At 32.3% G+C, this 25,903-nt stretch overlaps 1 protein-coding gene across 1 annotated transcript in view; it reads left to right on the forward strand.

Moving 5' to 3' along the window:
• The first annotated feature begins 280 nt into the window (after positions 1 to 280).
• The window catches only part of LOC134280376 (probable serine/threonine-protein kinase roco5), a 31,571-nt gene continuing 5,948 nt past the window's right edge, over positions 281 to 25,903 (forward strand). The window contains exons 1-3 of the mRNA XM_062762784.1: positions 281 to 526; positions 1,124 to 1,630; positions 21,605 to 21,702. Of these exons, the coding sequence (XP_062618768.1) occupies positions 361 to 526; positions 1,124 to 1,630; positions 21,605 to 21,702 (771 nt within the window). The 5' untranslated portion in view covers positions 281 to 360. The remainder of the gene's footprint in view (positions 527 to 1,123; positions 1,631 to 21,604; positions 21,703 to 25,903) is intronic.

Raw genomic sequence — 25,903 nt, forward strand, 5'->3', positions numbered from 1 at the left:
AAAAAGTAACAGCTCTTACATTAATTTATACCTTTATTTAAGCTACAGAATAGGATAAAACACGATTTCCTTGGATAACTCTACTTTAAGATTAAGAGCAAAGATAACAACAACAACAAAATACAAAAAAGAAAAAACAAAACAAAACATATAAAAATTGTAATGAAATTTATAAATTGAATGTTTCTATAGACATAAATGCTATTGTGGCCTTTCAATCAAGAATTCATGATAATGACTAAGAGACAATTTAATATTAATATTTTTATCTTTTAAGTCGGCATACCAATTCAAAAAATAATAAGGGGAGACAAACCAGTGACGAATTTCATTGAAAATTTAAAGAAAGGGAACACAACCATGTACCATGCCTCTGGGATGATAATAGGGTGTGCTGGTAGTGGTAAAACAACATTGTTAGAGAGACTGAAGGGCATTGACTTAGAGAAAATAAAGAACAATATCAGGTCAACTAGAGGAGTTGATATCAACAAAGATATATTTGATGTTACAGACACCATCCAAGGTATTGGATCACATCTGCTAAACTTCTGTTACAAAAATAGATCTAGCTAATTTATAGTATACTTTTTGGAAAACCAAATACATATATACATATATATATATATATATATATATATATATATATATATATATATATATATATATATATATATATATATATATATATATATATATATATATATACATGTACAATATTACCCATAAATCAAGAAAATAATTTTCTGCAAAAAGAGAAAAAAATATTTCTATAAATCACCAGAAAATATACCCCCTCCCCCCCCAAAAAAATTTCTCATTTTATAAGAAGCAGCGATAGCCTTACGGTTAGAGCGTTCAACCAATCAGTCTAGCGTTGTTGAATTCGTGCCCCTTTTAATTGTTTTTATTAATATTTGTATTGTTGATATTCCCAGCAAAACATGCTTACCAATTAAAACCTTAGGAAAAGAATCAAATACATTTATTTTTTTTTTTGAAAAGTGAAAATTTTTATATATATTTTTTAATTGTGAATTCATTTCGGTTATGGAAGTATATTATCATAAGGCTTTTGCAAAACCAATAGAGATGGTATTAAGGCATTTATTTTAATTTGCAGTTAATTATTCAAGCCAAAAACAGCGCTTTAAACTTAGAGGTGATAAAGAAGGTTTAAAAAAGAGTGTACCTGAACATCACTCAATGAATACAACTGATGATTGGGAAACGCAAGAAAGTATAGAAAAATTAAATGATTACAGTACGATTGAAGTATCAAAGAGTGAAAATATATATGTAGAGACCAAATTCACATCTACCTCATCCTACGATCGACAAGAGTCCACTTCAACACAACAGGATGTTATGACGGAAAGAAAAGATATTCCATATAGTTCAGAAATTTCTGGAAATTTACAGATAGAGACAAAAAACATTTCAGAAGATCCAGAGAAAAAAATCACAATGACAGATTTTGCAGGACAGTGTTCATATTATGCCTCACACCAGATGAGTCCGCGGGCGTTCTTTATTCTGGTAATGAATATGGAGAAGAAGTTTGATGATAAGGTTGGAGAAGAAGTGTGTTGTCAGGAAGGCTCTGTTTACACGGGATGGACAAACAGAGGTAATATTACAAAGAAATGAATCCTATCTTTTGCGGATTATGTCTAATCTACAAAATTTATGTGTTTTAGAAAACCCAGCGACTCTTATAATATGCTAAGGTTAACATAAGTAGTAAGTTGCAATAACCGAGGTGGCATGATGAAAAGTCTTATCTTGTTGTGACGTTGTTACGCGCCAACGTCGCCATCATGGCTGGTTGGAAACATTTTAAGTTAACTCTCTGACAACCAAAAAAAAAACTTTTATTTGGTTGAAAAGTTGAAAACAATCTGTACAGCAGCATGATTTTGCCTTTTTATTCACTTATGCAATATTGAATTCAATTACTAAACCCAAAGTGGATTCCGTCAGCCAAACAACGATTGCAAGAAATTTATACTGACTGCAAATATGCAAAAACGATTTCAATAACTCTAATGCATCGTATGGCACTACAAAATTTTATCACAAAATTATCATCATCAACATGCAGGTGTTTTTCACCTTTAACATTTCCTCTACGTGACGCCATACATTTCATGGTTGAGTAGTTTTAACCAGCGATTTTAGTGCAAAGTAACCAAAATACACATCTGACCAATTTTCATATTTTTTGGCCACATAGTCAAAATTTTTCCCATGTTATGCTCTTATGCGTTTCTTAACCCTTTCAGTATATTTATGCACGGTATTAAATACTATTTCAGAATGTAGGGGAAATTCATTTTTTGAATTTCTAAATGAATATTTTACACATACAAAGAGTAAGACATCCTGTGCATTTTTTAAATTTAATTCTAAATTTATGATCATATGTATGAAAAAATATTTAAATATGAATTAAAGTCTCATGAGCGGGTTGATCCTTTGATTTGAATTGTTAATATGTTAGTCTTTAAAGGGCAAAAATGATACGCTTGCCTCCAGGTTGAAATGTTTTAGATTTTGATTCAGATTTTAGTTCAGCTGAGCTAAAATCTTAACTGAATTTTCTGATAATATTTTGACTGTAGTCTGTCTGTCCGTCTCTCTGACCGTCTGTAAAATTTTAACATTTTAGACTTCTCTAGAATAACTGATTCATTATAAAAATTAAATTCCCACAAAGTATCTTTCCATAAACAGGATTCAAATATTTAAAAGGAAGGCCACAAAATTGCAAAGTAGTTAAAATAAAACAGAAAAAGAGAACTTCTGTTATTGTAGCCATAAAAATTCAATAGACATTGTGCATTTTTTAAAATGACATTTTTGCCACTTAAAATACCAAGAATAAGGCAAGAAAAACAATCAGTTTTAAAAGTAAAGCTTTCAATATTACGACATATCATATACTGAGACAAATTATTTAAAAAAAAAAAACTAGAGCCGAGCTCGTTTCAAAGCAACGAGTAGGTCTTTCGCCCTGTTGTACCGGAAGTAACTTTCACTTAAAAAGAAAAAAGAGTATTGAAGTCCCAAAATGGTTTAATCCTCCAAATCTATGTTAATTATTGCAAAATTACAGTACCGACCGGACACAACCTAACAGAAAGCGAACCCGGAGCAGACCCCGGGTTCGCTCTCTGGGTCCGCTCCGGGTTCGCTTGGGGTCCGCTAGGGCTGTCCCCGAGCGGACCCAAAGCGAACCCGTAGCGGACCCCGAGCGAACCCGAAGCGGACCCAGAGAGCGAACCCCAAATTCAGTAGCGGTCCCAATGAGCGAACGCGGGTTCGGTAGTTCTTTACAGAGCTGTCAATCAGGATAAGCGATTAACCAATCAGCGCATCAACCAATCAAAATAGCATATTGATCTGTCGATTCGGATATAAGATCAAACGTGTTGATTTAATTCAATATGAATCCAAACACTGTACATACAAGCCAAACGTGTGAATTTGTTGTGAAAATCTATTATGATAATTAAAATATTATTTGATATTTATTTATTTTAATTCTCTGGGTTGTATTTTATATTTATAATTTTATTTTCTCTTTTTTATTAAAGCAATTAATTGATTATATGTTTTAATTTCCCACGTAGAATTATACATGAATATTTACGTTTTATTTTCTTTAGTTTTTTTAAAGTATTTAAAGTCTATTTGGAAAATAAATTGGGTTAATACATCATTCAATGCATAAAAATGGAAATAAATTGATACATTGTATTACAATTTTTACTGACAGAAAGAGGAGAAAAGAAATATACATGTAGTTGGTCTTCGACAATTATTGTAAAATTTCATCATCTCAAGATACTAACAGTTCAGGAATATTATAGTGCCCAATACATGTATTTAGATATAAATAGATACAGGATACATCAAGGAAACATCAAGAGGAGAGAGAGAGAGAGAGAGAGAGAGAGAGAGAGAGAGAGATCATAACTGTAAATTCTCATCATTAGACTTGATTTTAATGATAAAGCCTGTTGACCTTTACTCAGATTTCTATGGGTCGTCCTCCTAATACTGTACTCAAATTGTTTTCTATAAGCCTGCTGCAGCTATTTTTTTTCCAAAAAATGTACATGTACAGGAAGATGTATATAAAGCACTAAAAAATGGCTAACAGTTTTCGGGACGCTCTGTCCCTTCCTCGGAACAAAGAAAAAAGTTTTAGTCATAAGAACAAAGGAAAAAGAGAAACCAAAAACAACTAACACTTCTAAACTACTAAACACTATATATTTTCATAGTTACATGTTGAACTGGAAATTTATATAAACACTATTAAAGAAAGAAATCCAGACCGCTATGAAATATGTCTGGGGTATACCCAGGTGAAGTGTGATTTACATAATTGAACGAATTAATTATGCTAATTAATCACAACATTTAGTAAATCGTACATTATTTCATTCTCTTAAAATTGCGAAACTACACTTGACAAAGAATAATCAGAGGGTTATAATATAGAAGGAATATTTTAACATATGAATCATGTTCTTTTATAAATTTTGAAATGTTTAAGGACTAATTATTGTAAAAAAAAATAATAAAGGCGTAAGCAATACATCGTTATGTGGGTTGTTCGAGAGTTGGTAACGCAAACTAACTGTAACTCTACATGTAGAGTTACACTAAATTGAAAGAATAATCTTGTTAAGTATCATCGGGAATTGGGTCTAATTCACTTTCATTCTGGTGAAGTCATTCAGTTTGTTAATGGAGTTTTATGAAGAGACTTACTTATACATTTGACAGCTGACTTTTACATTTTAGTGATTGGAGTTTGTCTATGTTGAAATTGTAAAAGTCAGTCATCAATTGTAAAAGTAAGTCTCTTCATGAAACTCCATTACCATTAGAATGACTTCAATCTGTGCATCCAGATGGAAGGTTTAATTTCATATACACGCATTTTTTTTCATGCCCAAGAATATGGAGTAGATGAAGAAGATCATTAATTTTGATTTAAATTTTGAATAACTTAATGTAACACGTATTTTGAGAAATAAAAAATTAAATGTTAAAATAGTTAAATAATCAGAATTTTTTAAAGAGATGTGTGTGTGAAATAGGGGGCATACATTAATGTATTCTTATCGAGTCGGGATTATTATTTGCCTTTCTCTTTATTCTGATAAAAATCATACTCGCTTCAAAATTCTGACCCTGAAAAAGATTTAACGTACAGTTAAAGAAACTGTCCGGTAAATATTTATTACGAACTTTTAATGTGTAACTACATTGTACTATAAATGAAATCTAAATATAACAGATGTACAAAAGGTTACATGAAATTTATAAGTGAGATATCATAATTCACGTGTTTAGCAATCATTTAAACTTTGATTTAGCAAAACGTAAGAAATAATAAAATGTATTTTTAAACTATATTAAGAATGAATTTAAAAGGTATTTAGTTTGGATTTCTTTCGTCAGTTTCACTTGTTCACCATTCGATACAATGAAAATCAATTCAACACTCTTTTCTTCCTCTTCGTTTTTGTTTTCGCGTTTTAACTTAAGAAAAATAAATGCCTTATAACCCGCTGTTAAATTAGTTTGAATTTCTCGGGATCGAGAAATCAAGGAGATCAATTAATTACGTACATCTAAATCTACGTCGAAGGTACATTAAAATTTTAGAAAAATTATCAATTATGTCTATTACATCACTGTTAACATGTACAGTGTACATCGTCGCATAAACAACAATGATCGATCCACAATACCATTACTGTATTGGAATATACAAGGGGCGGGGCTTACTGGCGGTGAGATTAAAGCGTGGTCCGCTTCACGCATCAGTGCGTAAAGCGGTCCCAGGAAGCGAAAGCTGGGTTCGCTCCAGTGGACCAAGAGCTGACCTCGAACGAACGCGGAGCGAACCTGGAGCGCACCCGGAGCGGTCCCAAAATTTCTGAAAGCGAACCCGAAGCGGACCCCGAGCGAACCCGGGAAGCAAAACCTGGGTCCGCTCCGGGTTCGCTCTGGTGTTAGGTTGTGTCCGGTCGGTACTGTAAGCCATTTTTGGCAACTTTCGGTTTGACCGGAAGTACCGTCGACGGACGGAAAATTAAAATTTAAGCTTCCAGTGACATATGATATCCAAAAACCTGTCAAGACCAGCAAAAATATGCAATTTTAGTCTACTTTTGGTTTGACCGGAAGTGACGTTGCCGGACGTATTTTCCTGACCCCATTAGATAAAGCTTGACATTTTTGAATAACTTTGCTTCTTTGACGTATTTCAATTCTCAATACTTTTTGAGATATAAAGGAAAAACTGTCGGCCCCTCTAGGCCCTTAATTTTAGGGGCTAGCCCTTTTTCCGAGATATCATTTTAAAGATCTTGCAATTCTACACCTCTTTTTGTTCCTCATGTTTTCACAAAATATTTTTAGGTAAAAAGATATCGAAGAAAAGATGTGAGAAATTTTGAAATTAGTGATAGGTCTATTTTGGGGTCATAGCGAGCGCCGACGTGCGTCATTTCCAGTAAATTTGATATACCTGATGCACCTCTCCAAACATAGCTCTACCTAGCCTCAAAGTTTGAATTTTCTATCTAAAGCCGTTCTTCGGGAAAATTGTCGACAAAATGACCCTTAAAAATAAGAAAATCGACGATATCTCTACACCGGAAACAACGTCATCAAAACGGAAAAAAAAACGCATAAGGTTCAGGTAATGTTCCATACGTCCCGAAAGTTTCATAAGATTTTGTTGAACCGTTTTTGAGAAATCGCGTGCACAAAATCGGTAAGAAAAAAAACAAAACAATAATAACTAGAGCAATGCTCGTTGCAAAGCAACGAGTTGGTCTTCCTAGCGATAAGGAAAATATTAAATGTTTCTGTCTAGATTGTCAACTTTGCTAACATTCTCTTTTTCGCTTCGTCTCAAAAACCCTTACTTGAATTCTTTAATTTGGTGTGAGCATGAGGTCTAATGGGTACTCTCTCTAAGAGCATTCTTCAAATTGCACCAACAACATTTAAATTTCCAATGTTTTGACATTTGATATTGGATATATCATCTTTGTTGCAATCATGAAACGTGTCATACTACAGAAACGTAAGTGTTTTGCTACACTATTATCTTAAAAATGGCTTTAAAATCATTTCATATACAATACAACTAGGTAAATAAATTAAACTAATTAAATTAAATAATCCAAATGTGTTTATAATAATGATGAGCAATCTCCATTGTTTGACAGTAAGTAGAACAATACTTTTATAAGAAACGCACAGGAATGTGTTGTGTATGTTTCGAATTTGCAGCTTTCCACTGGCAAGAGGTGATACCTCAATAGGAGTGTAAAATTCTCTGAAAGGTATATTGTAAACATATTACAAATGGCTGTGTATTCTTTTTAAGCGGCTTTGGCTGAATGCAGCAAGCACTAAATCAAGTACAAAGCTAAATGTCGTGTACATCAACACATAAATAAGAATACATGTATTAAGAAATACGCTAAATCAAATCTACGCTAACATATTCAGAAGTCAATTTCCACCAAATATCGTACAAAGCTAAATATAATACATTTACAGTATAAAAGAAACAAATCTCTTTGAAGGTATTGCCCTACATAAGAACAATTTGAATGCCCTACACTAAAGGATGCTCTGTGCCAAGTTTCACTTTGGCTCTTTGAAATGAAATTGTGAAATATTAGACAATGATGATCATAGATAAAATTTTGTTTTTAAAAAAAATTACTGGTGCCTTAAGCTCAAATGGGCTAATAAGTATGCAATAGGCACAGCTTTGCAGATTCAGTGCTTTATTGACTTTGAAATGCGACTGGACATCTCTTCAATCTTGGATTTGAAAACTGCATGTACATGTTCTCTATACTAAATTCCTTGGAATCATACACATGTTTATGCCTTAGTTGTATGTGCAAAAATAGCAAATTTCTTTCATTATACTGTAAAAATACTCATACATGTATTACAAGATCTTATATTGCTGCTGAAGACAGATGATCTTTATCTTAATCATTAGAATACGTAAGTCAAAACTTCGAAAGGGAAGACTTTAATAAAGAGGTCAACATGCAACACAAACAAAATATTATTATATTTAAAAATTATATTTATTCCAATGTGATTACCGATACATGTATTTCTGTTACAAAAAACTATTTCACTTGAAAAACTGAGAGCAATTGATATGTTCATATTTGTGGATTTAAGTTGTCAAATCAAAATTTAAAAATGATATACAGTGTATTTAAAAGTTGTCTTCACAAACCAAAACTTGATTTAATTTCACTAAGCTGCTTATTCCATGTAACATCCAAACAGATGATCTTCTGGCAAATCATGGTCATGCTTGGTATCAAATTTCAGTACTCATATGAGTCACACCTATCCAAAAGAAATTGAAATTTTTCAATTTATAATTCTTTGATTAATAAAAAGTCAATTCATGAGAATTATAGACTATCAAATTGAGTTCTAAGATACTGTCACATTTTCTGTGTATAATTTGTAAAGGTACTCTTTCATCTATTAAAAGAAGTTTACACTAATTCAGGCAGTCATTTATGCTAGCCTCTTATAAGACAACATACTAGTGCAAAGTAATAATGCACTAGCGGGTTTAGGATAATGTGCTAGTGTGTTTATGACAACATGCTAGCACGTACGTCAGTAATAATATGCCGGCACACTGAATCCAACATGCAGTGAAGCTAACACACAATGGATTGTTTAAAGTTGTGTTTGCATGATGGTGTGTTTTGTGTTAACACAGCAGCGTGTTGTTTAAAGTTGCATTGGAGTGGCAGTCTGTTGAAAACAACATGCTAGCACAATGCAACTTCACGTCATTAGAACATCATAATTTTTATAACTGGCAAGCCAATACATGTATTTTATAATAATGTAGTTTTAAATAATATTTTGGTAATATACATATTTTTTTAATTACCACATAGTAATTAAGTTCATGTAGTAAGCATGAATGAAACTGAAAAATACCAATTGATTCATAAGGTGGAATGCCACACCAACTTCTTACTTTATAGATGTTTGAGTAATGCTCTTTCAACAACCGATTCAGCATTGAAAGGCCAATATTAGTTAGCTCTTAATTAATATTTCATATTATTTTTTTTGGTATTTTTTCAAAGAAAATGTTTAAAAAAGATATTTAAATCCAGATAAGATGTTTTGAGTAAAAAAAATTTTCCTGTAAATGAACGCATCGTTTGAGTATCTAATAAAATATGTAAAGAAAGGCTGGTGTGAGTTTACAAATTTTTTTAATAAAAAATTATTTATGAAAATAAAACACATAATGTGTGAATATTTTTTTTTACACCTATGGTTAAAAACAATAAAACTAGTCACAATTGAGAAGATGTTTGTCAATCATATCATAAAAAGGAATTGAAATGAAATTGAGAAATTTTTGAGAAATTAATTTTTTTAATATTTAGGTCTAACCTGATGAAAATCAAACTCAAAAGAGCTAAAAAATCATATGAAATAATTAAGAGCTAATGTCATCTTTTCAATGCTGAAACCATTGTTTAAAAAGGCTGACTCAGAGATCTATAAAATAAAAAGTAGATATTGAATTCCTCCTAAAGGGAATAAATATCTTTTAGGTAATTGCCACTGTAAATGCTGACTTCATGGTGACAATAATAATTCACTGTAAATCTGAGAACTGATCAATTATAATAAGGATAGGGCCACATGCCATTAGGCTAACACACAGCGCGCCATCACAACATTGACAACACTTTCGTACTAACACACGTTCGCACCACACGCTGTCACGCCAACTCACAACACACTGTCATGCTAATACGATTTCACACAACAACAATGTCAGGTGGCTAACACAATTTCACACAACATACTGTCACGCTAACATGAATTCACACAACATGCTGTCTCGCTAACACGAGTTCACACAACACACTGTCTCGCTAATACGAGTTCACACAACACGCTGTCTCGCTAACACGAGTTTACAGCACACGCAGTCTCGCTATTACGAGTTTACACAACACTCTGTCTAGCTACATGTAACAACAGACTGTCACACTTACATGAATTCATACAACACACTGTCACGCTAAGATAAGTTCACACAACACGCTGTCTTGCTAACATGAATTCACACATCACGCTAACATGAGTTCACACATCACGCTGTCTCTCTATCACAAGTTCACATAACACCCTGTAGCGCTAACACACAACACACTCACGCTTACAAAAATTTTCACAACACACTGTCAAGCTAGCATGAGTTCACACAAAACGCTGTCTTGCTAACACGAATTTACACAACACACTGTCACATTTACATGAACTCACACAACACACTGTCTCAATAACACAAGTTCGCACCAAACGCTGTTCCGCTATTACACTGTCATGCTAATACAATTTCACAACACATACTGTCAGGCTAACACGAGTTCACACAACACACTGTCACGCTAACACGAATACACACATTACGCTGTCACACTTACATGGATTCACAAGACACACTGTCATGCTAACATGAGTTCACACAACACGCTGTCTCGCTAACACGAGTTTACGCAACACACCCTTAGGCTAACACGAGATCACACAACACATTGTCTTGCTAACATGAGTTCACACATCACGCTAACATGAGTTCACACATTACGCTGTCTCGCATACACATGTTTGCACCACACCCTGTTGCGCTAACACACAACACACTGTCACGCTAAAGTTTACACAACACACTGTCACGCTAACATGAGTTCACACAAAATGCTGTCTTGCTAACATGAGTTCACACATCACGCTGACACGCTAACACGAGTTTACACAACACACCGTCAAGCTAACACAAATTCACACAACACGCTGTCTCACTAACACAAGTTCGCATCACACGTTGTTGCGCTAACACACTGTTACGCTAATACAATTTCACACAACACACTGTCAGGCTAACACGAATTCACACAACACACTGTCACGCTAACATGAATTCACACAAAACACTGTATCACTAACACAAGTTCGCACCACACGCTGTTGCGCAAACACGAGTTTACACAACAAGCAGTCTCTCTAACACAAGTTTACACAACATGCAGTCTCCAAAATACGAGTTCACACAACACACTGTCACGCTAACATGAGTTCACACAACACGCTGTCTCGCTAACACGAGTTTACGCAACACACCATCAGGCTAACACGAGTTCACACAACTCACTGTCTCGCTAACACAAATTCATACAACACACTGTCTTGCTAACACAAGTTCACACAACACACTCACATTGCTGAGTTCAAACTAAAGGTTTGAATTTGAAGACATTTACCATTATATGGTAACATATCTCTTTATTAGTAAAGAATTCTCAAATCAGATCTAAAACAACATACAATCAATCAAGTAGCAAATAAGCTGATCCTTACATGGCAGGTTCAAATTTCACTGCTGGATGTGGAGACAGCTCGAACAGGTTCCTCCGATGAGACTGTATAAACTGAGGTTCTGTCTCACAGTTGGAACAAAAAAAAAATATCTCTCATGTCTGAAAAACCATAAGTGTTGAGTACAGGTCACTGGTGTGTATATTTGCAGGCCTCCACCAGCAAGTGATCTTAATGATGGCATCATAACATGACTGAAAAAAATATTTAAAAGGACAATAAACCAACAAACAAACAAACCAATACTGCAGTCTTATCACAGAAATGTCAATTAAGAATTAAACTAAGCTATAGCTAGGCTAAGTGACATCTCCATCTGAGTCATAAATTCTAGAATGGAATGTAAATAACATATACAATGTATTACTTATAAATTATAATCAATAAGTTCATTTCATTGTTACTTCATATCAATAATTTAGAATTAAGAAACAGTCAATAACAAACACACAGTGTGAAACCTTGTCTGCATGTTTTACAGCGCCACTCACAAAAATACAGCTATTATGTAGCACTACGTGACATTATAATGATAATATTATAACTAAATATTAGGTATTTTCCAACATATCCAACAGTGATGATCCATAGAGCAGGAAGGATTATTAATAATTCTGCAAACCATCAAACATGGCATCTTAAATATTATAATTTTATCTGTCAGAGGGGTAAATATATATCAAATATATAGTTTTTGTAGTGAATAAGTGGACCAGACCAGGTAAGGGATGTAACTGAATAGTAAATTGTATGCATGGCTTGACTTTTTCTTCCCAGGTGTAAAATAAACTGACCAGGAACCAAATATGAAACGGGTCCACCTCTGTAAGTTTCGCAGGGAATACGAAGTTTACTATTTTAAGAAAAACATACACATTTTATTCTTATCACCGCTTTTTTACAACTTGATCTTAATGAAGTAGGTGTCTAATTCATTTTTAATTCTTTGAGAAATCATATGTAATTTTAAGGTTATTTAAAATTAATTAAACTTTATAAGCTATTTCAGTAAAGATTTCATAATGTCATAAGTGGGTTTACACTTGAAGTCCTGACCAGATTATAATGTAAAAATAATGACCTTGTAGGCTTCTTTATCAGCTGTTTATATAAATATAAATTCCTGTATATTTAGATTTATTTAGATATGGGAAAAGACTACCTTCTTTTATCAGGCCTGTGTTTGAATATCGTTTATACTCAACAGCAAAGCTGAAGGCACAAATACCACTTGTTAACTGCGTTCTTACTCGATAAACGAATGATGGAAAGGCGTCCTCGCGATCGCACACAAAATCTTCTGTTTAAACCTTGGAATTTATACATCCAATGATCCATACACGAATGCTCCATATGTAAGTAATCAGGAGAGTTTATCTGCACACAATCCTAGCCGTGGATTGAATAATGCATGTCTACATACGCAATCAACGTCAAAATACAGATTACATTTTTCGTTTCACGTTTGTGCCATGCTGGTCCTTTTTCCCACAATGCCGTTGAATGTTTACATCCGGCGCTTTCGAATCAAAACATTGCATACATTACGATATTGTTATTTATTTAATAGATCGGGGTTAAAAGTGATAAATATATAAATATTTCATACATAACATTAAAGAAAGTAGTCATATAGTATTATAAATGTATATTTAAGCCCTTATAAGTCCTGTATGTATAGTGATCTATTTTTAGCTACGTATAGACAACTTGTACCTGTATTTCTTGAAATTGTTTTTGTAAAATAGCCATAAATAAAGCACGATTTTCTTTTCTTTTCATGACAAATAAAAAGAAGTAGTATGCAAGAATATATGAGATTAATAGTTTGCAGCAAATGTTAACATTTTTTCTTATTTCATAAAAGACGTTTATGACCTCCTGACCCTTAAATATAGGGGCCAGACCCCATTTTATGATTTCAGCTGAGAGCCCTTATGATTCTACACAACTTTTTTTTCTATATGTCTTTACAAAATATTTTCAGTTTAAAAGTTATTAAAGAAAAATCAACAAAATCTAATAAAAAATAAATTCATAAAATTAACCGCCCAATAACAAATTAATAAAAAAGAATAAGCCTATAATATTTATGTCTTGCACAACTACAATACCTTAGCTACATTTTCTTAAAATGATCATTTAGTTATCTTTGGTAGTTCCTGAGAAATCAGGAGGACAAAAGACCCTTCAAAAATTAACTAAAGGGCAATAACTCATGAACGGAGGCTAAAATGGAAAAATTGAAAACACCTTTTTTTAGGCCTTGAAATAAGGTATCTATCCTGAAAGTTTCATAACAATCGAGCAAAAAATGACCGAGAAATTGACTGACAAAAATTTATAGGAAAAAAATAATAGTGGAGAAACAATGGAATAACCGTAGGGTCATCCGAGGAAGCTCGAAAGACCCTAATAAAAGTGAAAAAGAAAACGAAGAAAAACAATAAGGTCTTCCGCTGAAGACGGAAGACCTTAATAAAACATTGCTTGCAGTTCATACATGCGCTTACAAGTATAAAGTAAGAAAAAAAGACATCAATGCATTATAAGTAAGCAGATCGATTTTATCTAGTATTTCGTTTAGATAGACACAAAGAAAATGAAAAAATCTCTAAAATTAATTTGTAATATTAAAAGGTTTCAATCAAGTCCGATATCCACGCCCTCAACATAGCAGCACTACGTTTACCTTAGTTTATATTTAAATATTATGTAAAAAACTTTGTCATACTGTAAAACGAGAATATCTGGTGCACTACTAATTTTATTTAACCCTCTGGCTGCGGGAGGGACATATATGTCCTTTTACCGTTCACTGCGGGAAGGACATATATGTCCCCGGCGACGTCATTAATTTTATTTCGTAATATGTAATTTTGTAATTTTGGTAAATATTGGAAAACTTTGTTTGTGTGGCACCAAAAAATAGCTAATTAAGAAAAGTAAAATTTTTTTTTTTAAAAGGTTAGTTCTTTATCTTATTTTTTCAATTACAAATTACACTGCATTTAAATGTAAATTCATTTTTGAAAGTTTAAAGAGAAATATAATTCATGTATGTTTTTGACATTTTCGTTCATCATGAAAAAATAAGTTTTACAATCTAGATCTGTAAGCAACCCCCCTTTTTTTTTAAATTTTGATTTATTCCACCTGTCCATACCGAGAAAATGGTCGATTTTGAAATTATTACATAATGTGGCATTTAAAATTGGCTGCGGGAAGGATATACATGTCCTTTTACCGCTGCCTGCCAGAGGGACATATATGTCCCTGGCGACGTCAAAAAGTTTGAGACGTCTTTTCATTTTCTTAATTGATTCTATATATATAAATATATATAATTAAATTTGACTGCAGTTTTTGCTGAAATAAAAGCTTAAAAATTTTGAAACAACTACCGATTAGTGAATGTTGAAAGTTAAAATAAAATATTTTATAATGATTCATGCATTTTTTTTATGCATTGATTTGCAAGTTTAAAATGCGCAAACAAAATTCACTGTAAAAAAAATAAGTAAAGTCACTGAGAAAGCTATTTAATTTTACCGTCCATATAATCACTACCTCAAAAGTAGTTTTACTTAGTAGGTATGTATTGGGTAAGATAACATCAGTGAATCGAGAATTTGTAAGCACCTTTCACTAGGCCAGTATTTAAGTATCAATACGACCCTAGCTCCACAATTCACTTTCTTAACTGAAAACTTTCAATTCACGACAAAGGATTTACACTGTACGCTGTTCACTAGTTAAATTCACTAGGTTTTTCTTTTAGTGAATATACCTTTTCGCAATTAAGTTCTAACATAAATTCCGGTAATACATGTATCTGTAAACCTAAATTAAGGATAATAGTCAATTTTGTTGAGGAAAAATCATAATTGTATATGATAAAAGATGTTATATTAAAATTTTCAAAAGAGTACTTAATGAAAATACGTAGAATTCCTTCTCCCTTTTTGGGGGTAATAGCACGTTACAGTGTATAATTTAGAAATATTTCCAAAAAAGTTTAAGTATTCAACATTTATTCATTTACACATTTTTTCCAAGATTTAAAAAATATTACTTCTATATAAAAAATTATCTTTATTTTTAGTTTAAATAGGAAACTTACAGCGGGAATGATGTTCATCTGCCTTCGGGTCAATTTTGTAGAAGTAGCTAGTAGGACATGCGAATCTCAGTCGCACTCTAGCAAACCATTTTCTCGACCGACCTAGGACTTTGTTAAAACCAACTTTTATCGTAGTACATGTATCCCAGTCAAATCTTCGGATAATTAATAGATTATGTGTACCTGATCAATTTAAAAGCTTTATAGACTTTATTGAAAGAGGAAACAAGTCGATTTGCAGGGCTGAGCAGGTTCTATTTTCGTAACATGACCCCAGACTCAATTCAAGTAGCGTTTCTCTATCGCAATGACTCCATGCGATACCCCTCGGCAAGTCCATTAGATTTTCTTTATAGATCTTATTCTACATAATTTCTATTTCGTCTAACTAAAAAAATATCTTAAATATCGGAGTTAGCATCTTACTCTTTATGCGTTCGTATTAGAAGATCCTGAAAAGGGATACAATGTTGTCCCCCGTTTTTTCTGAGTATATATTGTATTTTTGGTTTAGTAAATTTTCCTGGCTATGCAGCTGCAGGTTGCCCCCCCCCTCCCTCATTCCTTGTTGTCGTAATGTCAATGTAAATTTCAAGACATCGACATTTTTTTGCTAACTTGTCAGATTTAAAAACCCTCATTTTATTGTGATGTTAACTTCTGAAGTCATTGCTATATCACTAACTAAACCACACAAAGTTTTTATATATTTTCAATATATATGCTTTCAAAATTTACGTCTCCCCAACCTTAACAGCAATTCTACTATAAAATTTTATTTAGATCCAATTTATATACAGGTAGTGAATGTTTCGTTATTAAAAAAAATTGAATATAGACCTGACAACTATGTAAAATAAATGAATTTTGTAATCCATGTAACCCCCCTCTCCCCCCCCCCTCGTTGTCAGTAAAGCGTTTAATATTAATGATATTTCAGATGTACTAATCCATTAAAAAAATGAAACACTCCATCCAGATGCAATCAGGTGATAGGTACATGTACGACCCCCGGGGGGATTTAATTGGTGTATGGTTATTATTCGCCCTCCTGTGTCCTTATATGGACATTTATTATTTCGACTTTTTCCAATTTTAGATAAACCCTGAAAACACGATTTGAACATCATGTAAAAAGAGATGCACGATGTTGTGATATATTCTGTAAAATATCAATATACTTCAGGGAACTTTCATCTGCAACAATAACACGGTTTAATATAAGTTTTAAATTGGATCTTTATCCAATGCATATTTTTTGCATATGCCTGCTTGAAATTATCGAAAAAAGGGGATCAAAACATTTGTTAGACTCTGTGTTAGAAACAATACGATATTTTGCAGTAAGAATAAAAATGCGCTTGTCAAATGAATTCCCTTTACAAAACACTATGAATAGCAGCTTTCTACGCTTTTTAAACATTTTCCATTCATTATGATTATGGCGAAGATTACATATCTTTTCAAATCTTCAGATTTTAAATTATCCTAATCCCGTCAATTTCTCTGATAACATAGAACAGTACTTGTGTGTTTTCTACATCATCATTTATACTCAACTGAAAATTAATTTTTATTTTAAAAAATCAAAATGATAAGATGTAGAAAATGTAGTCCCTTAGGCAATGATTAGCCGTGTCGACTTGTCCGGAAAAAAATTAACCCCAGAAAAGTAAGGAAATCCTCATTAAATATTGACTGTTGAATTTTGCTTCTAGTAAACTGAAGACACGTGTATATTTTACTAATTCATTTAAAAAAAATCAAATGGATTAATTGTTTCGGATGGTCTACACATTTTACAGCTTAAGATTTTTAATTTAAAAAAAGTTTTCTCTATTTCACCAAAGATGTTCTTTTTGAAAACGTCCTTTCGCCAATGTCTGTATGCAAACGTATAACAAACTTATAAGCACAAGGCTTTGTACCAGTATGAGTCAGGTATTTTTTTTCTTCTAATTTTGCCAAACTAAATATTAGAACGGAAAGTAAATTTTACGCAAATATCGACATTAAATAAGGAACTTGTTGGTAAATCTTCTTCATAATTCTTGGATTAATTATCGGCAATCAGGTGTTGAATCATTTAAAGTCAACATTTTTAAATGTCTACTAGAATAAATGAAATATTAAAACAACTTTTAAAAGAATTTATAGAATTATTTTCGATACATTTTAATTTGAATTCATTGGTCAAAATTGGTATGTTAGAAAATTTTTCTTTAAAAATAAAAACTTTTTTTTTTCGGGGGGGGGGGATAATTTAATTTTGGTTTTTATTCATTTTTTCAAAAAGCGATACATCTGTGCGCCGAGAGACAGAATCAAATATTTGAATTTCTATTATTTTTTCAGGCGCGCAACGTTAGATATTGCAATGCAAGCAGATGGAGAATACATGTAAAATAAAGAATATGAAATACTATTATTGGTCTATACTGTTTTCATTTTTATTTATATTATACTAACAATAACTTTTAAAACGTTTAGAAATAAAGATAATCATTGTACATCAAACTGTTGTCAATTTGCTCTGATTTTGATGTATATTCGATCATTTCTCCTCGCAGAGCTCAAAAGTCTTTGCAATACTAAAGTATGCGTTGAATTGGACATTTATTGTCAATATTCAGGTGCACCTGGATATTGACAATACGTGTTTAATTTACACAAAAATATAATTTTTCATGAAAACAGGCTGGGGTAGGAACATTTTTTTTCAATAACTACAACTGACTTAAGTATTGATGAAATCACTGGTTATCTGAGCAATAGATTTTAGGTCAGATCGAGGTACAGACTACGTCATTAATATCTTGTAAAATTCTAATTCAAATTAAGTTAAGAAGATCCTATTACTGATGACACTGGCTTTTGTTGACAAAAAAGACGTAGGTTAAATCTGTGACACTGCTAAAATCCCAAATCAAGAAACTGTGATTTAGATTAATAATATACAATTAATATTGTTTACTATGATAAAGTAGTATGAGCTTGATTTTCATAAATATCAACTACTGTCTCTAGTGTACAAGTTGTGGTTTTTCTAACAAACAAACATAAAGGCATGTAAAAATATGGTCAATTATTTTCCTTGCATGTTTGACATCATAACATATAGTATTTGTGTAATACATGTATAAGATGTCAATAAGCCAATACTCAATAGCAAAACATGTAGACTCTCATCAATCTCACAATATGACATGCATAAACAAAGAGTGTGCTAAAATTCTTTAGCATCTGAAGTGAGTATTTGCTGAGATAACCGTAATAGAATTCTGGTACACACAGACACACGGATAAACAGGTAACAGACACTGTATACATACAAAAATAAATCCCATCATACGAAATACCTAAAAAAGTGACTGTGCTAAAAGCATCAAGCATTTACTACGAGTAGTTGCCGACTTTTTTTTACAGAGAGATACACAGACACTTTGAAAGACAGATAGACGATGGTTAAAAGACTTTTCAACGTTATACGTAAAAAAAAATGTGTTGTTATTTTTTATATATTCATGGGTTTAATTTCATGTAATAATACTAAATTATTTTAATCAAAATGTTAGAAAATATTCATTATAGAAAGTTATTAGCATTTATTGTTTCATTTTTTTTTACATATATTTATATGGGAATATTTACATTTGCAAGTGTTTTCCTTTATATAATTCCAATCTTCATTTTATCTATTGATTTCCTGTGTTTTGATTGGACGAGAACACGTTCAAGAAAATTTTTACACATCGATAAATTCTTGCAATCAGAACTACGTATTTGATCAAGCTTCTAGGTTATCGTATAAACAATGAAAACAGTTATTTCTGGTCTGTTCTGGCTAAATTATGGATACAAGAAACTTTAAATTTAATTGAGTAGACCTAAAGCAAAACTGGCAACATACTAGACTGCCCAGCTGATTGAATGGACGCCATGAAAATGTTTATGTCACTGTCCGATCACGAGCGTGAATTTTAAAAATGGCTGTCTCAACGTTCATTATAATACGAAGAAAATTAGCTCAGTTTGTATCGTTTTGACAGGGAAAATAAACGTGCCTCAAACCCTTGCCCTATTAGCATCAAATTCATATTTACTTTCTATATTGTTCCTCAATCTTTGAATAAACAAATGCAAATCGAAGGCGTCGTCGGTCTGCAACTTCGCACTTTTATTTAGTTTGTGAGTAAAATGTCAAGAGTTTACACATTGATAAATTTTTCAAAAAGAACGTTTAATCGTATAATAACACTACTAAAAGGAATGCGTATCTATAACTGTATAAATACAGGTACGGGGTCAAGAGGTCATGGATGTGCGTATGGATAATAGTTTGACGTAATTTCTCAATTACGTAATAAAGGATCGACGCGCGTTCAGTGGATTACATATAAGCAGTTGAGTTTGAAAAATAATGCATTTCACACGCTCAAAGTCACTATTAGGCACATATAAAGTATGAGGAAGTCACAATTGTAAATTTAAGTAATAAGGTATCATTTTAAAACACCTATGTTGACCCAACATTAGAACTAATACGGGTTGGTACGAGATTAAATTCATAATAAAGCCCTTCGTATTTATATCCCGATAGATGTTTAAAAACGATGCCTTATATTTTTTAAAATAAAATCGATATAAGTATAATGAATATTTATTACCTTTCAAAAATATTATAATAAAAACCGATTTGCAACCAATTTGTGGATGGGATTATTTTTAGTCTTATCTTGTGCTTAACCCAACATTAGAAATGTTAGACTTTTTTCGTGTAGATTTGTATAGGAGCAAATTTTAGAGGGATAACAATTCAAATTGACTGACTCCAGGTCTATTCACAAAAATAGTTATTAATGAAAAGAAAATAAATTTGGCTTAAATTTTAGAAATGTTTAGTTTTTGTCAGAAGACAAACTAAGAAAAATTTCGCAGGAATGACGTCGGTCATACGACATACGAAAAAAAAACACAAAATAGTTTTTGAAATGATTATGCGCTTATGCGACAAAGTAAAAAATAAAATGTTTCTTTGGTTCTTAGTACGGGAATTAATGTCGAAACTATCGCAGAAAAAAATACATAACACGCTTATGTGGATTTTGTAATGTTTTCTACAATTACCGCGACATAAATTCTTGTACTAACAACCAAAGAAAGCACTTCATTGTTTTGATTTACATCTGTCTCAAAAATCATACAAAAAGTAAAATAAAATTTGTTAACTATTGATTTAAAGAGGGGTATGTCAATGTATGTAAAACTGATGGAACATCCATTGTTAAAGATAACTACACAGTGTTGTTCATGCACTGATTAACGGCAATGGGTTTACATAAGGAATAAGGAAAAAATATTCAGTGGATGTAAAAATAATAGAATCCTTAGAGTAAAGCTTAACATCAGGTTTGACATAAACATAATATTCAGTTCGATATTTGTGATAAATTTTTCTTTCTAACTTACCATTTGAACCATGACCAATCCAAAATTATTCTACTCAACACTTATGAGTTTCCATGAACAGTTTGGAAAATACTAGCATAAGCTGTGAGCATTTAAAAATAAAAAAAAAACACAGCAATGTGTTTTCAACAACGTCTATCGTGATATCAATGTCAAAGTTTTATGTATCTACCTAACTTCCTAAGATTGTAAATAATAATCTAAATATTTGTGGAATACATTTTTCTCAAAACATAACAGAAGCATGAAAATATAAGGATAGACAAGCTTTTGAAAGATTCAACTGGAAGTCTCTTTTTACACAAATTCATGTTACAATATACACTGAATGCTACATACTGATATTTAAAAAAATAAATAGACAAGTCTTTTATAAGATTATGGTCTTTGGTCTTGGGTCCTTTTTAATCTTTCATTAGATTTCACTAAAAATAAAATGGTTTTACCTGAAAAAAGAAATAAAAAGTAATACTTGTTTACTTACATCAACAGCATTTCTCAATTCAGATTATCTCGAATTCTGGATGAATTCCATACACCAGTACAGCAGTGATACAGCACCTGTCATCTTGGTTGGTACACACAGTGAGAATAAAACAGAAAAGGTACTTGTATAAAATTTTCTTCTTAAAGTGACTGATTTATGAATTTTGTACAAAATATGCCAGGTGATAAAATATATAATGGCTACATTAAGAAAAATAAATAGCAGATGTTTAAAACTTGTTATTACTAAAATCAAAAGGAATAACTAGTTTGCCATATTAAGGGAATAATAGTTTTTCAAGACGATGTTAAAGCGCTTGAACATTATCTTTCTTTCCGCTACGATATAATAACCTGGCCGATGTGTTATCATACCTCTACTGATTTTTCACTATATGATAGTTAATCGATTTATTTTGCTGATTTCCTGAAAATCACCGTAAATAAACCAATTCCCTGCAAAACAGACTGATTCCCTGCAAAAAAGTACGTTTTTGATGAACTGATACACACCTATTCGGAACGCTTGCCACTTACGACAAACTTTAAAATGTTCCGAATAAACTCATGAATATTCATTAGTGAATTGGAATGCATCTCGAGTCAACTGGTCCCATATCAATCAAAAAGAACCAGTTTACTGGAGGCGAACGACAACAGAGCAAGCCTATTTCCCGAGGTGCAAGCGCAAGCGCCTCGGGAAATATACTTGCTCTTATGGAACTGGAATCTTGCTGACTCCCTCAACGATATACTTTAAATGTATACTGAATAAAACCTAATGAAAATGGATAAGCACAAATATAATTTATTTCGGTAACTATTTGTTAAAAATTAATTGTAATAAATATGTAGATAAGGAATAGAAGTAAAGCTCAGAGTCCCTTAAAGCTATTCAAAATAGGATAACTACTAACACAGAACATCAGGAATGTGCCAGGAACATTCCCCGCTGACCGGTCACACCAGCCGTGTACTCTTTGTCATGATCGGGGGAAAAAAAGTATGAAAAAAGTTAGTTAGCATATGACTAAGTAATTTATTTTATTTGCCGATAAGGTCATTGTATCGAACATAGAAAAAATTACATTAAACTGGAGCCGAGCTCGTTGCAACGAGTAGGTCTTCCGTCGGAGCTGCAGACAGGAAGAACTGACATTGAGTCAAGGTCATGCCACGTTCTAATGTTAAAGTAATAATAAAGGTTTAGATATCTTATTAGCGGTTAGATACAGACCCTAAACCGTGCTACTACACCACTTGCACGGTACGGTTCGGTACGCTTTGCGAACGGAACGGTTCGCTTTGTGAACGGTACGGTACGCTTTGTGCACGGAACGGTTCGCTTTGTGCACGGAACGGTACGCTTTGTGCACGGAACGGTACGCTTTGTGGACGGTACGGTTCGCTTTATGCACGGAACGGTACGCTTTGTGGACGGTACGGTTCGCTTCTTGCACGGAACGGTACGCTTTGTGGACGGTACGCTTTGGGAAACGGTATGCAAATGAAATGGGCGGATCCTGTTAGCTTTGGTCCTTGATTGGCTGCTAATTTTACAATTTTATTTCCGTTATTAAAGAATGTAATTTATTTATTATTCATATCAATTGAAGTATCGATGAGTTTCTATTTATTAGAGAAGTTTAAATATTTTATTACATATATGTTATTGTGTCGATCATAGTCTTGTATGCTATGTCTCGGTTTCAATTTTAAATATTAATTTACACTGCAGCAGTGATGGAGGAAATAAGAAAACAATGAAAGGAAATAAACATTGTCCCACTGATCTTTTTCGCATTTGTAAATATATTGATATATAGAAGGTAAATATTTCCGTGCGTATTTTTTTTTACGTATGCCGAACCTGCGTTTTAAATAGAAATAATAAATACATGTATATAATGCACTTCTCAATGTCAAACTTAATCACTAGTCATGTTACATTATCCTTAATATAGAATTGTAATCAATGTTATCATTTTGTAATAATTGTTCATGCCCCCCGTGGGCCCTTGATTGGTGAATAAACATAATAATATAATTTTTTTTTTTCATTTTAAAATAAAGCTTTAACAGAACTGAATATATACTTGTTCTTTATATAATACTACACACGTATATAAATTATTTTTAATTGATTGATCTATAGAAAAAATATTCGCGCTTATATTTTTATTCTTAGTAGTAAGAAATGTACATTGTTTCTTATTTTTAAAATTGTAGATCTGTCGTTTAAACGTCTGCCTTAGAAGAGAGAGAGAGAAAAAAAAAGAATATAAAAATAATTTACAGGGCATAGAAGACTTGTTTGTTTGTTTGTTTTTCTTTTTTCTTATGTAAATCTTTAATTATTCTGAAAATCTTTGATTATTCTGAATTTAGATACGAAAATCGGCAGCAGAAACTCGGAATCAATAAAATGACTTCCGGGCGTTTTTCTTGTAACAGAAAACATTTCTTTTCAGAAACTAGCATTATGTTTTCAAAAATCCTTTCAGTCAAAGTAATTATTTTAATAATTTTTTCTTTATTTTAATAAGTAAATAAGTGTGTAAATACATGTACAATGATGTGAATGAGAGAGAGAGAGAGAGAGAGAGAGAGAGAGAGAGAGAGAGAGAGAGAGAGAGAGATGCAACCCCTTGTTTCTTAATCTGTAAAAAAAATGTATTTATTCTCATTCTCCGTTTTATTTACATCGCCAAAGTCACATTTAATCTGTCTATGATGCTATTTAATTTCCACAACTTTCGTTCAAACTCAGCCTATTTACAACTATTGCGCAATGCATTCGTTCTCTGCACATGCACGAAATCCTTGTGCATCACTTGTCAGTCAAAATCGCATGACGCTAGGTGACCCTGAGAGTCTGTTTACGCGGAAAAAATTTCTCTTGTGATTTGAAACATTCTTATGGTCAGTTCACACCTGTTTGAAAAATATTGGGTCACAGCCAGAGGGCCGGGGTGCCGTGTGTTTAACACACCTTTCAAATTATTTAGCTCTGATCACATCAAGTCTACATGCATTTTTTAAAACTCACTCAAATGACATCCAGCGAAACTCATCTTCCAGGTTTCACCACAACACTGATTAGAAATTTTCTTCCTAAAATATCCATTTCAGACGCAATTAGATAAGCATGAATCCCTTAATTATCATTTTACTTTTTAAAAAGAAATGTACAATAGCGTCACATAAATTTGCAGACTTTTGATGAGTTTTTAGTAGCTGATTAGTATCGCCTTCTAGAAAGGGAGGGGGGGGGTATCAAACATAATGTGGCTTGAAGGAGGATTGAGAAAAAATCATGGTCTTTTTTATTTTCATTTTATTTTGTAAATTATCCTTTTCCAGACACAAATAAGCAGGTGTCCTGTAGGTTACCGGGGTATGATTTTTTTTTAAAATTGACAACAACGTAACATTTTGCACACTTCTAAAGTAGGGCTGGGCAATAATATCGATATTTCAATATATTGCAATACAATGACAAAAAATATCGTATCGCAATACAATTTTGTAATATCGACATATTGGCAATATGCTTAGATTAAGGAATTTTGTCATTAAATATAAAAATGAACTTATGAAAGTTTGTTATTAAACCAAACAGTAAGTCAGAAGTTGTTTGTGGGAACATTTCAGAGCTTAACTTAAATGAAATCAACAAGATTTTTTTTCAGTGCTGGTTACTTATCATAGTTATGTACATTCTGCATGTAAATTAAAGTAAATATAGTAAGAAAATGCCATTCTTAAGACACTGAAAATATTGCAATACATATCGCAATACAGTTAAAAATATCGCAATATATCGCAATACGAAATCTCGGGCCAATACCCAGCCCTATTCTAAAGAACTTATAACCTGTTAATTCGTATCGTTTTCACGAAAGGGGATGGGGGTACAGTGTAACAAACCTTATAATATCTATAATTTTTCGCAAATTGTTTTTTTTTTTTTTTGTATGCAGCTTGTAAGTTGATCACAATTTTATTAGTCAGATTATCATCTCTATCCGTTCAGTAGAAATCTTCCTGTTTACTGCATGTAATATTCTAATTCATATTTGACATAATTACCGATTTTCAGTGTAAGTCTAACTGCATCAATGATTCGCCGAGTAATTATCTGAGCAGAGTTAATGTGCAAGTCTAATACGGTTTTTTTTTTAACTCCAGACAGTTCATATATGTTTTAAAATTCTTACAAAATTAATAATTAATTAGTAAAATCACGCATCTGATATGAACTACACATGAATGCACACTTACGGCAAAAAGGATCACGTATCTGATTCAATAATTTAA

This window comes from Saccostrea cucullata, unplaced genomic scaffold, assembly GCF_032062105.1.
Source record: "Saccostrea cucullata isolate Sc308-1 unplaced genomic scaffold, CSIRO_AGI_Scuc_v1 ctg794, whole genome shotgun sequence".
Classification (NCBI taxonomy): Eukaryota; Metazoa; Mollusca; class Bivalvia; order Ostreida; family Ostreidae; genus Saccostrea; species Saccostrea cuccullata.